The sequence below is a fragment of the Bufo gargarizans genome, chromosome 6 (genome assembly GCF_014858855.1).
Source record: "Bufo gargarizans isolate SCDJY-AF-19 chromosome 6, ASM1485885v1, whole genome shotgun sequence".
NCBI classification, from domain to species: Eukaryota; Metazoa; Chordata; class Amphibia; order Anura; family Bufonidae; genus Bufo; species Bufo gargarizans.
In genome coordinates, this window is record NC_058085.1 from 345,696,946 (window position 1) to 345,711,693 (window position 14,748).

General features: G+C 43.0%; 1 protein-coding gene across 1 annotated transcript in view; it reads right to left on the bottom strand.

Annotated features, from left to right (window-relative positions):
• LOC122942204 (ATP-binding cassette sub-family C member 2-like) overlaps positions 1 to 14,748 on the bottom strand; it is a 197,168-nt gene that overhangs the window by 171,995 nt on the left and 10,425 nt on the right. Inside the window, exons 3-8 of the mRNA XM_044299702.1 lie at positions 13,637 to 13,805; positions 13,162 to 13,296; positions 6,955 to 7,065; positions 3,514 to 3,569; positions 846 to 1,074; positions 264 to 424 (exon numbers count right to left, since the gene is read on the bottom strand). Coding sequence (XP_044155637.1) covers positions 264 to 424; positions 846 to 1,074; positions 3,514 to 3,569; positions 6,955 to 7,065; positions 13,162 to 13,296; positions 13,637 to 13,805 — 861 coding nt within the window. The remainder of the gene's footprint in view (positions 1 to 263; positions 425 to 845; positions 1,075 to 3,513; positions 3,570 to 6,954; positions 7,066 to 13,161; positions 13,297 to 13,636; positions 13,806 to 14,748) is intronic.

Genomic DNA, 14,748 nt, shown 5'->3' on the forward strand with positions numbered 1-14,748 from the left:
ACACTTTTTGCAGTTGTTTCTTGCTGGGACTGGGTGGCCAGTAAGGTAGTGAACCCCCACTATCCATTAAGTCCAGGTTGAGAGACAACTTTACCAAAAGTGGTACTGTACCTATAAAAAAAAGATTAGACCCTCTTTCTTTATCCAGACACCCCCTATAAAAAAATCTGGCAGATTCCTCAGCACACACAAGCTGCCGTTTATGGTTGACTGCCCCCAATATAAAGACAGTGAAAGAGATAAAAGGGGAAAACAAATCTTACTTCAAGATCTGGGGGCTGACGAACACTAAGATGTCATGAATGAGTTTAAAGAAAGCCGATTGTAGGAGGATCTTTGCATTTGCTTTAATCAAGGTCTTATATAGCCAGTACTTGGGGTAATCTTTAGACGTTCCAGATACAGACTCTTTCTTTTTTTTTTTCTAGAAAGGGACAAAGCAAAATTCAGATAATGAAGCAGGAAATAAAAGTTTAAAGAAGGTTGATATGGTGCGTGGGGGTTTTGATGGATGTACTGCTTCCATAGTTATCCATAGTTGCCAACAGTCCCTATTTTGCAGGGAATGTCCCTAATTTTAAGAGACAGTCCTGGGAAATTCAGGCTTTCCCTAGTCAAAAATGGGTGGGGCTTGAATAGATCCTGTCCATAAGTGGACAGTCCTGCCAGGTTTTCGGCCATTCCTGGTAGCAGGGCTTAAATGACCCAAATATTTCAACAAGAATGCTGGTAAATATGGTTCTATGATGGATGGGTATAGTTGTAGTACATAGATCCCAATGAACATGAACACCTCTATAGACAAACAGTAGCCCACACAACAGGGAGTATATCTAGTATCTTACCTCGACCAGTACTTCCTGGCTGTGCACCTTGCTCAGCCCATTCATTTCAATAGCTCCGTCCTGCTGTTTCCTCTTATTCCTACGTTTCTCCAGAGCTTTCCTTGCTTTCGCCACTTCCACCTTCCTCGCTTTCTCGAATGCTTTATAGTTGTGTTGGGTCTGATTTTCTTTGCTCAGTTCCCAGAGATCTTCCATGACTAAAGGTCTCCTGAACCCTTTAACAACTATGCTGCACAAAACAAAGTGTTAACGGTTAAAGTCTTATATATAACAACGGAGACCACTCAAGTTGACATTAAACGGTGTGTGTACTTTTGAAGCCATTATGATTCCTCCAGCCCGCCTATAAGAAAAATAATGAAGCAATTTTTCATGTAATATTGTTTAACCCCTTAAAGGGGTTGTGTAAGAATGGGGGGTGTTGGAACAAATGATAAAGCCTGACCCGGGTTTCGCTCCTGCTTCGAAACCCAGGTCGGGCTTTATCATATGTTCTATGTGATGTTCAAGATTTCATTCTTGTAAGTATAATAAAGAAGCGTGAACAATTTTACATGCTGGTCTGTGCTATGTTGATACTCTCTTTGAAGGAGTGAGAAGCATACCCACTACCGCTCGTTGGTTCAGGGACTAAGAAGCTGCGAAGGAGGAAGGATAAGGAGGAGATTGGAAGAAGCAGCATAAAAAGAACCAGTGATTTTTGTGTTACCCCTAAGCTTTCCTTTATTGCAGCGCAGACCCCAACCCCTTTTTATACGTTTTGGGAAGCAGGTAAGTAAACTACCACCCAAAGCCCTCCATTCTTGCACAACCCCTTTAAATATTAAGCCTATTTTGGCCTTTGGGACACAGCCCCATTTTTCAAATCTGACAGGTGTCTGTCACGGAAGGGGAGAGCATGCACAGCCCTGAGCTCTACCCACACCTCTGTCCCTGCCTACTTGCACAGTCCGCCCTATGCGACGGTATACAACTGGACGACATTCCCTAAACTGAGTACGTGCTGGGCCTTAAAGGGAACAATGAAACAGGAGAAAATAATAAACAAAGTGGCAGGTAGGCACGGAGGGGTAAATACACCAATAATGCAAATATAAGCAGCGGTCAAAATACAGGACAACAGATACATAAAAGAGTAAGCAAGGTCAAAACAAGCAGAGGTCAACACCAGGAGGTAACGTCTGTACAAAGGAATAACCATATCACAACAAAGACAAGCCGAGGTCCGAATGTCAGGAGGTCACGTAAAAACAGAGGAAACGGAAGCGAGGTCAAGGAAACAGAGCCGAGGTCAAGGTGCAATGCAATTCAATACAAAGGACTTGGTAAATGAAAAGACCTAATTCACAGGCAACCTGTGGCCAGCAGGCTGCCTGTTTAAATTGGCCTGGCTGGTGAGTCACATGAAGTGGCCAGCGTCACGTGACTCACAGCAGCCAAACTCAGCCGAGCACCGATCATCATTATCAGCGCACGGCTCTCCTGCAGCTTGCCTGTTGCAATGGAGACGATGACGCAGGCTACGTTCTTGCCCCTCTCCTTGCGCAGGGTGCTGGTGGTGCTGCGAAGGAAGCGCGCATTGCCGGTCCCTCATTACAGTGTCACTTTATGTAGTAATAACTTTGGAATGCTTTTACTTATACAAGTGATTCTGAGGCTGTTTTCTTGTGACCTATAGTACCTTGTGTTAGTAGGAAATTTGGCCAATATATTTTTTGTTTATAACAAAAAATTATGAAATGTTTCTGCATTTAAGATAAGTAGTGATACCTCAAAAATAGTTAATAATTAATATGTACCATACATCCACTAATTGTTGGCATCATTATTTAATCATACTTTGAGAGGTGAGAGGTTAAAAGGCTTAGAAATTTAGCAGCAATTTTAGACATTTTCAAGAAAATTTCCTAATCCTATTTTTTCAGGGACCAATTCAGTTCTGAAGTGGTTCTGGGAGACCCGCACATTAGAACCCCCCTCCCTACCCCCATTCATCGCCCCATTTTAGAAAAATGCACTTCTCAAAGTATTCACCAGAATTAATGCAAAATGGAGGTGAAATGTAAACATTTTTTGGTAGATTTGAATCTATTTTTGGAACACAGCAGGTGATAAAATAGAACTAACCCCCCACATTTATTACCCCTATTCTGCAGTTTTTATTAATATCCCATAAATGGCCCTAGAATGCTACCCGACTCAAATACCAGTCTCAGAACTGACTGAGCAGGTTGTAGATTTTAGGACTTTCATTTTTTTCAGGCATTAAAGTGATACTTTCCATGCCATATGTTTATAACATGGTGTGGGAAAAACAAAACTTCTACCTTTATGGGTATACAACACTTACAGATCTATGTACCTCCATGGTAACAGACTACAAAGAAACTCTGCGTAGTCTGATCCCATAGTTGTGTTACTCTCATGTGCCCTCTCCTACAGTCCAGAGGTTAGAACTTAGAAATAAGAGAGCAGATGACATGGAGTAGCAACACATGTCTACATGATCAGACTACACAGGGTTTGCTTGCAGCCTGTTACCATGCAGTCACATATGTCTGCATAGGAGGGGAATACACAAAACAGACTATTTGCAAAGTTTTTGTCTCACTGAGGTTAATGGACAGATCATGCAAGAAATGTGCATAGAAACGTACAGAAAACCTACCTGTCATACCAGCTGAAGGTGACTCTGCTGAAAAATGATGCTGTTAATTCAGGATTCTAAAAATGATATAAAAATATAAAGGAAGTTAGTAGAAAAAAAAAGAAATAACATTTGAATATTCTGCCCTATTGTCCTAGTTTATAAACTTCCATCACATCCTGTGGCCAAAGCTCCATCGCTGTTCATGCGCTGATGACAAATGACAATGGTCATGTAACTGCTGAACGTTATGTCCTCTGAAGCTGTACTGTCTACATTTGACTAGGATGCATATGGAGAAGCGCCACATCAAATCATGAAGCTACCATCATGGGGAAAAAAAAGCGATCTCTAAACTTAAAGGGGTTCTCCGGCCTTTTGGTATTGACGACTTATCCTCAAGATACCCCCGCCTATCAACTGTATGAGGAGATGGCGCATGCAGTGTGCACATACTTTCTCCTGTCTCTCTTTCTGCTCTATCCTGAGTATAGGTCAATATTAAAAGCCCAGAGAGCTCCCTTAAAGTATAACTGTCATTTCAGTTTATTTTTAATACTGGGTAGGGACAGGGATGTTAAGCATTTTTTGTAATCTACTTTATAAGAGGAAAGATGTTTTTTTGTAGGATGTAAAGAGTCTCCTTAGCAAAGCTCTAATGGAGTGTTGCTAAGAAGAGTCTGTCTTGAGTCTTCAGTCCTAATGAGCGCTGAAGATTCCTATGTCTAACATACAGAGGCTTCCTTCCTGCCTCTTGTCATTATCCCAGTCCCCGACTATGGACATGTGGCCTAATTATCTGTAGCTAGCCAGCTAAGACCTGTCCTAGGTTGCTAATATAGCTTATATGTTTATACAGCTAGACCTGCCAATAACCTTAATACAGTTCCTATGTTTGTGTGATAAAGACAAGGGCAGAGTTATTTACAGTGACTTCATGTTTGGATGTCATATAACTGTTATATATATTGTGTGCACAGAAGCAGGAAAGATAATATGCATTTAAGATTCATTATATGGATGTGAGGAAAGCTCAATGACACAGCAGAAACAACAGAAAGCATAGAGTTAAACTGTTTTTGCTAAGCAGGAGTCTTGACCAATCTTAGCTAGCCTCACACAGCCCAGGAGTTTTGACCAATTACAGCCAGCCTCACGCACAGCTTGTGTTGGAAATTCCCCTAGTAGGAGTTTCTGGAATCATTATTCACCAGAGAGAGGAGCTGAACAGACACACACTCCACTAAGAGCTGAGTTTTATGGAAGCAAGAAGCCAAAATAGGTATTTAAAACAGTTATATAATGTTCCTACTGTTAATATAGTGATTAGAACTGTATACTGAACCAGTTATATGTGTGTTTACTTACAGTTCCACCAATTGTAAACTACAAAGTTCACAATCCAAATTTAAATTCCATATCGCAATCCAAATTGCATACAACCATACCAGATCATCTGCAAATAGTTATTGCTAACTGCATACTGCAAATTGCGACCAAATTCAGCAACTGAACTATCAGAGAGAGATCATAAAGTGCTTAAATAACTTAAAGTGAGAGTACAGATACTGGAGAGAGAAATATATCCACCATTTTATGTTGAATGACAAGATTGAACAGTTAAACCACCATCTTATGCATACCGCCATTTTATGAATCTTTATGCAACACGTGTTTTGTACATGGACTATCTGCTGCGGAGGCGGCGGTGTTATATATGAAGAAAAGTTGAAGTTAATAAAGAAGTTATTTCAAGAATTTGGTGTGCTCTTTAAACCCACTGCTTCCATAGAATGGCGCTAGAGGATTTACAGAGTAATAGACAATTTGGTTAGACTAAAAGTCAGAGATATCAAAATTCTTCTAATGCCACAGCGCAAAAGGCACTTCATAGTGCTGAGCCTGCCACACTATCACTGCCCATCACTCTACCTGTCTGACTTGTTACACACAGGCCTCTTCAGCACTAAAAGTAAGTAAAACGTTGAATACTGAAGACAGACTCCCTTTAGCAATGCTCAAAGCTTTTGCTAAGAAAACTCTTAAACCCCTTGTACAAATAAACATCTTTCTAAAGTATATTTCAAAAATGGTTAACATTCCTGTCCCTTTATTATAAAATGCAACAACACTTACACTAAGTGTTACAGGTAAATATGTCTCTCAGCCAGAACCTCAACCTGATGACCACACAAATATGCCTAATAATTGGATATAGTGCATATTGATATCCAGTGGTATTCACCCATTGAGTGATATCAGTATGGCCAGTAGCCATTTGGTCATTGTGTCCCTTGTTAGCATATCAATGGCAGGAAGGGCACATTGTAAAAGCAGTTGGACAACATTCTCTTGGCCAACAGATTAGGAAGATATTTGGGTGGTCACAGGGCGGAGTCCATGGTGGGGGCTGGGACACAGGAAGGTATATGCAATGAGAAACTTGGGGACTCTCTCTTGCTCTCTCTTCCTGCCAACCCCTTGGACCAACAGCACTTCAGGCGCAAGCTAAGTTATATGTCTGCTTATGTGTGTATGTATATAAGTGTAATATCCCAGTAGACTTTATGTGTGTACATATAGATATTTGTAGTCTCCGATTGTATTACCAGTAGATTATATATATGCTCTTTATGCATGAGTCACTATATGTACATGTACTAATGGTCAGGTACTGGATGTGAGTTGGGTAGAAGAGTATATCCAGTAGACGGTATATTGGAGGACTATGGATATACTGTATATACATACACATTATTAGCCACATTTGCTTAGCATCCAGGGAGGGCAGGAACGGAGGCAGCTGTGTGTGGTGGTGTCCTCTATGTACTGCCTTATTTGTAGTGTCTGTATCTTCATGTATAATGGCCATTGCTTTGTCATCTCTATGTTATCAGTAAACTATTTTTATATATAAGTATCTGTGAGGGTTGTACGGTATGTTACTCCTGGGGTATATGGAGGAGTGTATATAACACACAGAATAATCAGATTATATAGAAACAAAGACAACAGCCTAGGAACAGAATAAAAGGGACAGAATACGGAGATAGACATAAATCTCTAATTTCCGATAAGCAAAAGCTCACTTTATCACTAAGTAATAGCTGTCTTATTTTCAAGTCTCACTGCTGGACAGGTAAAAAGCCAACCTATAGGATCCTGGTTTTAATTCGTGGCACCTAGCCTTTCTGCTGCCTGAGGCGAAAACTGAAACAGCACCCCCCTCCCCCAATGCCAATTTCTTAACCTAACCCCTTCTCTTCAGCCCATAGACCTTCAGCTGGCCCCCTTCTTGCCCCTACCTGGTGCTGCCTGAGGTGATTGCCTCACCTGGCCTCATTGGTGGTGCATCCCTGCTTATACATTAGAGGAAATTTGAAGAAAATTAGTGGGCGACCACTGATTGCAATGATGTCCCATTATCCTGGCCGAGTTAGCCATCATCATGGCTTTCCTTACCTTTTTTGAGAGATCGCTGGTTTCTGAGATGCAAGAGATGAAAAGAATGAGAACCTGAAGACCAAACGAGATGAAAAACAAACAGAACCGGGGAAGATCCGGAATATCTCCCTGTGAATAAAAAGAAGAGACATATGAAAACGTTTTATAGGAGACGGACATGTTGTGGTCATATCCAAATACTCATCGTGGCAGCCGTCATCGTGTGCACCTTGATGCTGTGTAGAGTCTTTGAAATGACCATCCAAAACATGTCAATAGTTGCTGTACAGTAGTTTTTTTTCTGCAGTTTTCAACCTTTGCAATCCAAAGATTGAAAGTAGAGGGAGATCCACTATGGGGGAAAAGTCATCCCCTAAAACCAGCCTATTTCAAGTGGTTATTGCTGTGGCAGTTTTCAACCAGATAACACCGACAGCATTATGTCAGTGTTATACAGTACATTCCAGAACTGTAAGGCTTACATAGGATCATAAGTCAGGACCGGAGCTCTCGCAGACATATGCTTCAAGTTCAATGCATTAAACTAGGCCGTGTGAAACCAGCCTTAGGGAATAAAAAAATCTGTCACAGAAAATGTGATCGTGATCAGGGGTAGTTATCTAAAAGCCATGGTCTCCTGGAGCAGTTTAGTTTCATTACTATAAAATATATTAGCATTATATAGTATTCTATATCGTCTTTCATATTATATGGTATTTTACATGAAATAGGGTTTAATGCACCATTTTATATTACATAGGGGGTCATTTATTAACCTAAAATACGCCTATATTAATTAGAAAGGTTATTTGCGCAGCAATGTGCGACTTTTCCCCACTTAGGCTACTTTCACACTTGCGTTCGGAGCGGATCCGTCTGGTATCTGTACAGACGGATCCGCACCTATAATGCAAACGATGGTATCCGTTCAGTGCGGATCCGTCTGCATAACAGCTTTTTCAGATCTGAGTTTTAAAATATACTAAGTGTACATAACTGCCCCCTGCTGCCTGGCACCACCCGATCTCTTACAGGGGGCTGTGATCCGCACAATTAACCCCTCCCTCCCCAGTATGTAAAGCATTGGTGGACAGTGCGGACCCCCCTCCCTCTCCAGTATTAAAAGCATTGATGGCCAGTGCGGCACCCCCTTCCCTCCCCAGTATTAAAAGCATTGATGGCCAGTGCGGCCCCCCTCCCTCCCTCCTCATTATTAAAAGCATTGGTGGCCAGTGCGGCCCCCCTCCATCCCTCCCCAGTATTAAAAGCATTGGTGGCCAGTGCAACCCCCCCTCCCTCCCTCTCCAGTATTAAAAGCATTGGTGGCCAGTGCGGCCCCCCCTCCCTCCCCAGTATTAAAAGCATTGGTGGCCAGTGCGGCCCCCCCTCCCTCCCCATTATTAAAAGCATTGGTGGCAAGTGCGGCCCCCGCTCCCTCTCTCCCCAGTATTAAAAGCATTGGTGGCAAGTGCGGTCCCCCCTCCCTCCCCATTATTAAAAGCATTGGTGGCCAGTGCGGTCCCCCCTCCCTCCCTCCCTCCCCATTATTAAAAGCATTGGTGGCCAGAACGGACCCCCCCCTCCCTCCCCAGTATTAAAAGCATTGGTGGTCAGTGCGGCCCCTCTCCCTCCCTCCCCATTATTAAAAGCCTTGGTGGCCAGTGCGGACCCCCCCCTCCCCAGTATTAAAAGCATTGGTGGCCAGTGCGGCCCCTCTCCCTCCCTCCCCATTATAAAAAGCATTGGTGGCCAGTGCGGCACCCCCTTCCCTCCCCAGTATTAAAAGCATTGGTGGCCAGTGCGGCCCCCCTCCCTCCCTCCTCATTATTAAAAGCATTGGTGGCCAGTGCGGTCCCCCCTCCCTCCCCATTATTAAAAGCATTGGTGGCAAGTGCGGTCCCCCCTCCCTCCCCAGTATTAAAAGCATTGGTGGCCAGTGCGGCCCCTCTCCCTCCCTCCCCATTATTAAAAGCATTGGTGGCAAGTGCGGCCCCCCTCCCTCCCCAGTATTAAAAGCATTGGTGGCCAGTGCGGCCCCCCTCCCTCCCTCCTCATTATTAAAAGCATTGGTGGCCAGTGCGGCCCCCCTCCATCCCTCCCCAGTATTAAAAGCATTGGTGGCCAGTGCGGCCCCCCTCCCTCCCCAGTATTAAAAGCATTGGTGGCCAGTGCGGCCCCCCCTCCCTCCCCATTATTAAAAGCATTGGTGGCAAGTGCGGCCCCCGCTCCCTCTCTCCCCAGTATTAAAAGCATTGGTGGCAAGTGCGGTCCCCCCTCCCTCCCCATTATTAAAAGCATTGGTGGCCAGTGCGGTCCCCCCTCCCTCCCTCCCCATTATTAAAAGCATTGGTGGCCAGAACGGACCCCCCCCCCCCTCCCTCCCCAGTATTAAAAGCATTGGTGGCCAGTGCGGCCCCTCTCCCTCCCTCCCCATTATTAAAAGCATTGGTGGCCAGAACGGACCCCCCCCTCCCTCCCCAGTATTAAAAGCATTGGTGGCCAGTGCGGCCCCTCTCCCTCCCTCCCCATTATAAAAAGCATTGGTGGCCAGTGCGGCACCCCCTTCCCTCCCCAGTATTAAAAGCATTGGTGGCCAGTGCGGCCCCCCTCCCTCCCTCCTCATTATTAAAAGCATTGGTGGCCAGTGCGGCCCCCCTCCATCCCTCCCCAGTATTAAAAGCATTGGTGGCCAGTGCAACCCCCCCTCCCTCCCTCCCCATTAATAAAAGCATTGGTGGCCAGTGCGGCCCCCCCTCCCTCCCCAGTATTAAAAGCATTGGTGGCCAGTGCGGCCCCCCCTCCCTCCCCATTATTAAAAGCACTGGTGGCAAGTGCGGCCCCTGCTCCCTCTCTCCCCAGTATTAAAAGCATTGGTGGCAAGTGCGGTCCCCCCTCCCTCCCCATTATTAAAAGCATTGGTGGCCAGTGCGGTCCCCCCTCCCTCCCTCCCCATTATTAAAAGCATTGGTGGCCAGAACGGACCCCCCCTCCCTCCCCAGTATTAAAAGCATTGGTGGCCAGTGCGGCCCCTCTCCCTCCCTCCCCATTATTAAAAGCATTGGTGGCCAGTGCAGCCCCCCTCCCTCCCTCCCCAGTATTAAAAGCATTGGTGGCAGTGGCCACCGGCTAAAACCCCCCCCCCCCCATCATTGGTAGCAGCGGAGCGGCATTTCCGATCAGAGTCCCAGTTTAATCGCTGGGGCTCAGATCGGTTACCATGGCAGCCAGGATGCTACTGCAGTCCTGGCTGCCATGGTTACTTAGCTTATACTTACCTGCGCTGTCTGTGGCCGGCTGGTGCTCCTCCTACTGGTAAGTGACATGTCTGTGTGATGCGACTCCTGACATTACATTGAAAGTCAATGGGGGACGGATCCATTTGCAATTGCACCATATTGTGTCAAGTCAAATGGATCCGTACCCATTGACTTGCAAGTCAGGACGGATCCGTTTGGCTTCACACGGCCAGGCGGACACCAAAATGCTGCAAGCAACGTTTGGGTGTCCGTCTCCTGAGCGGAATGGAGGCGGAATGGAGCCAAACTGATGCATTCTGAACGGATCCGCATCTATTCAAAATGCATTGGGGATGTACGGATCCGTTCGGAGCCGCTTGTGAGAGCCTTCAAACGGATCTCACAAGCGGAGCCCCAAACGCCAGTGTGAAAGTAGCCTTACCCCAGGTCTAAAAAAGTGGGCGTGACATGGGTGAGCCAATTAGGCGTAGAAAATTGTCTAAATGTAAGCCAGCAAGGAAGCCATCTTAAATTTAGACTGGTGCTGAATGTGCCGAAGTTATGTAGAGGCTGGCGCCACTTCACCAGATATCGGCATTATTAAGTGTAAAGCGCCTGTCTTAATAAATGACCCACATAGTGTTTATATTAGATGATGCTTTATATTGTTACATCATTTTTTATAATATATAATGTTTTCATTGTATGGTGTTCTATATCATGCAATGTTTTAAATTATATGCTGTCTAATATTATGCATTTTTTATATTATATCTTGTTTTTATTATATAGTGTTTTATATGACATGGTGCTTATATTATATAGTGTTTCATATTATAGCATGTTATATTTTGTTTTACATTACCTAACATTTTATATCATTTTATGATGTAGTGTTTTATATTATATATTTATATTGTTTCATATTATATTGTGTTACAATATACATAGTTTTATATTACAAGGGGGTTTATATTAGTTATTGTTTTATATTACATTGTGTTTTACATTATGTTATAATATATAGTGTTTTAAATTCTATGGGGCTTTATATTCTCAAGTGTTCTATATTTGGTGATTTTTATATTATCCAATCTTTTACTATATATATATATATATATATATATATATATATTTATATATATATACAGTACAGACCAAAAGTTTGGACACACCTTCTCATTCAAAGAGTTTTCTTTATTTTCATGACTATGAAAATTGTAGATTCACACTGAAGGCATCAAAACTATGAATTAACACATGTGGAATTATATACATAACAGAAAAGTGGGGAAACAACTGAAAATATGTCATATTCTAGGTTCTTCAAAGTAGCCACCTTTTGCTTTGATTACTGCTTTGCACACTCTTGGCATTCTCTGGATGAGCTTCAAGAGGTAGTCACCTGAAATGGTTTTCACTTCACAGGTGTGCCCTGTCAGGTTTAATAAGTGGGATTTCTTGCCTTATAAATGGGGTTGGGACCATCAGTTGCGTTGTGGAGAAGTCATGTGGATACACAGCTGATAGTCCTACTGAATAGACTGTTAGAATTTGTATTATGGCAAGAAAAAAGCAGCTAAGTAAAGAAAAACGGGTGGCCATCATTACTTTAAGAAATGAAGGTCAGTCAGTCCGAAAAATTTAGAAAACTTTAAAAGTGTCCCCAAGTGCAGTCACAAAAACCATCAAGCACTACAAAGAAACTGGCTCACATGCGGACCGCCCCAGGAAAGGAAGACCAAGAGTCACCTCTGCTGCGGAGGATAAGTTCATCCGAGTCACCAGCCTCAGAAATCGCAGGTTAACAGCAGCTCAGATTAGAGACCAGGTCAATGCCACACAGAGTTCTAGCAGCAGACACATCTCTAGAACAACTGTTAAGAGGAGAGTGTGTGAATCAGGCCTTCATGGTAGAATATCTTCTGGGAAACCACTGCTAAGGACAGGCAACAAGCAGAAGAGACTTGTTTGGGCTAAAGAACACAAGGAATGGACATTAGACCAGTGGAAATCTGTCCTTTGGTCTGATGAGTCCAAATGTGAAATCTTTGGTTCCAACCACCGTGTCTTTGTGTGATGCAGAAAAGGTGAACGGATGGACTCTACATGCCTGGTTCCCACCGTGAAGCATGGAGGAGGAGGTGTGATGGTGTGGGGGTGCTTTGCTGGTGACACTGTTGGGGATTTATTCAAAATTGAAGGCATACTGAACCAGCATAGCTACCCCAGCATCTTGCAGCGGCAAGCTATTCCATCCGGTTTGCGTTTAGTTGGACCATCATTTATTTTTCAACAGGACAATGACCCCAAACACACCTCCAGGCTGTGTAAGGGCTGATTTGACCATGAAGGAGAGTGATGGGGTGCTGCGCCAGATGACCTGGCCTCCTACAGTCACCGGACCTGAACCCAATCGAGATGGTTTGGGGTGAGCTGGACCGCAGAGTGAAGGCAAAAGGGCCAATAAGTGCTAAGCATCTCTAGGAACTCCTTCAAGACTGTTGGAAGACCATTTCAGGTGACTACCTCTTGAAGCTCATCAAGAGAATGCCAAGAGTGTGCAAAGCAGTAATCAAAGCAAAAAGGTAGCTACTTTGAAGAACCTAGAATAGGACATATTTTCAGTTGTTTCACATTTTTTTGTTATGTATATAATTCAACATGTGTTAATTCATAGTTTTGATGCCTTCACTGTGAATCTACAATTTTCATAGTCATGAAAATAAAGAAAACACTTTGAATGAGAAGGTGTGTCCAAACTTTTAGTCTGTACTGTATGTATATATATATATATATATATATATATATATAGTTTGGCATTGCATAGTGTTTCATATGATACATTTCTATATTCTATATTACCTGGTGCTTGTTATTTTTTTATATATAGTTTTAAATTAGATGGTGTTTTATATTATATAGAGTTTAATAATAAATGGTGTTTTATAATATATAGTGTTTTATATGATACAAAGTTATTACTTACATTCAGCGCAACTCGGATTAGAGACTGAAATGGAAAAATCCCACAAGCAACGGAAAGAATCCAGAAGAGGAAGAGGGCTCCAGTGTCTGTCCGGACACAGTACCTTCGGCCATGGTGGACTATTAATACCAAGATCTAAGTGCACAGGAAGATGTACAATCAGACTACATGTTTTGAGTGCCAATATAAGACATACATTATTCTGAATAGAGATGAGGAGTATATCAGGTCACATTCACACAAGGCACACTTGTTATTGAGTATGGTGCAAATCTCCTAGGAACCTTTTGATAACAGACAGCAACTAAACTGAAGAGGCAGAGCTGCAGTGCAAAGCATAGGGGAGGGAAAAATCAATAGCCCGTGCCTCACAAACACACAAACTCCATGCTAATGTTTTCCAGGCCAGAGATGAAAAATGATTGTACTAGTATTTTATATAACATTCAGGACAGATCATCCAAACAGTTCTTACCCATGTTACAGCATGGAGGGCCGGATTTACATAGAGGACGGTAGGAAGTATTTTGGCAGAGTTGGCGCTTGACTGTCCGTCCACATGTTCTGATATTGTGATGCCGATTCCAACAATCGAAGTGCATAAAAGTAATAACGTCAGGATCTGTAAAAGAGGAAACTTTATCCTAAAGGGACAGGTTCACACTGTATTCAATACCAGACACAACCTGTGGACAGGAGTGGCGCTGTTTCTGGGCTAATCTCGGACAAACCCTTTGACCCTTTTCAATCAAAAGAACACGAAATTTGTGTGTACACTTATATTATACCTTCCATCATCCTATACAGGTGAAACTCGAAAAATTTAAATATCGTGCAAAGTTAATTTATTTCAGTAATGCAACTTAAAAAGGTGAAACTAACATATGAGATAGACTCATTACATGCAAAGCGAGATATTTCAAGCCTTTATTTGTTATAATTTGGATGATTATCACTTACAGCTTATGAAACCCCAAAGTCACAATCTCAGAAAATGAGAATATTGTGAAAAGATTCAATATTCTAGGCTCAAAGTGTCACACTCAGTCAGCTAATTAATCCATAACACCTGCAAAGGGTTTCTGAGCCTTTAAATTATCTCAGTATTTCAGTTGCATTTCTGAAATAAACCATGTCTAATCCACACCAAAAACACATTGCAGATTTTGGTGTGGATATGCTGCACAAACGCACGGAAATTCGTGCTTGTCTTATGTGTGTTTACTGGTGGCCTAAAGGTGCCCTCACCGATAGATCTACAGGTTGTGTCTGGTATTGCAGCTCAATCTCATTCTCTAGAATGAAGCTGTGAATCTGCAATTCCAGGCACAACCCATGCACAGGAATGGCGCTGTATCTAATACAAAGCAGCCATGTTTTTCTATTGTACTGAGCTTTCAAATTGCAACTTTATGTCCCCAACAAAATTTTGGGCACCTAAACAGTGCACCTGCAGGGTAGCAGTAATGCTGTCTGTATCCATATGTCCGTGCCTCAATCCTGGAAAATAAAAAAAAAGAACATGTCCTATACTTGTCCATTTTGCAGACAAGGATAGGACATTTCTGCAGAAGGGATAAAGAAAAT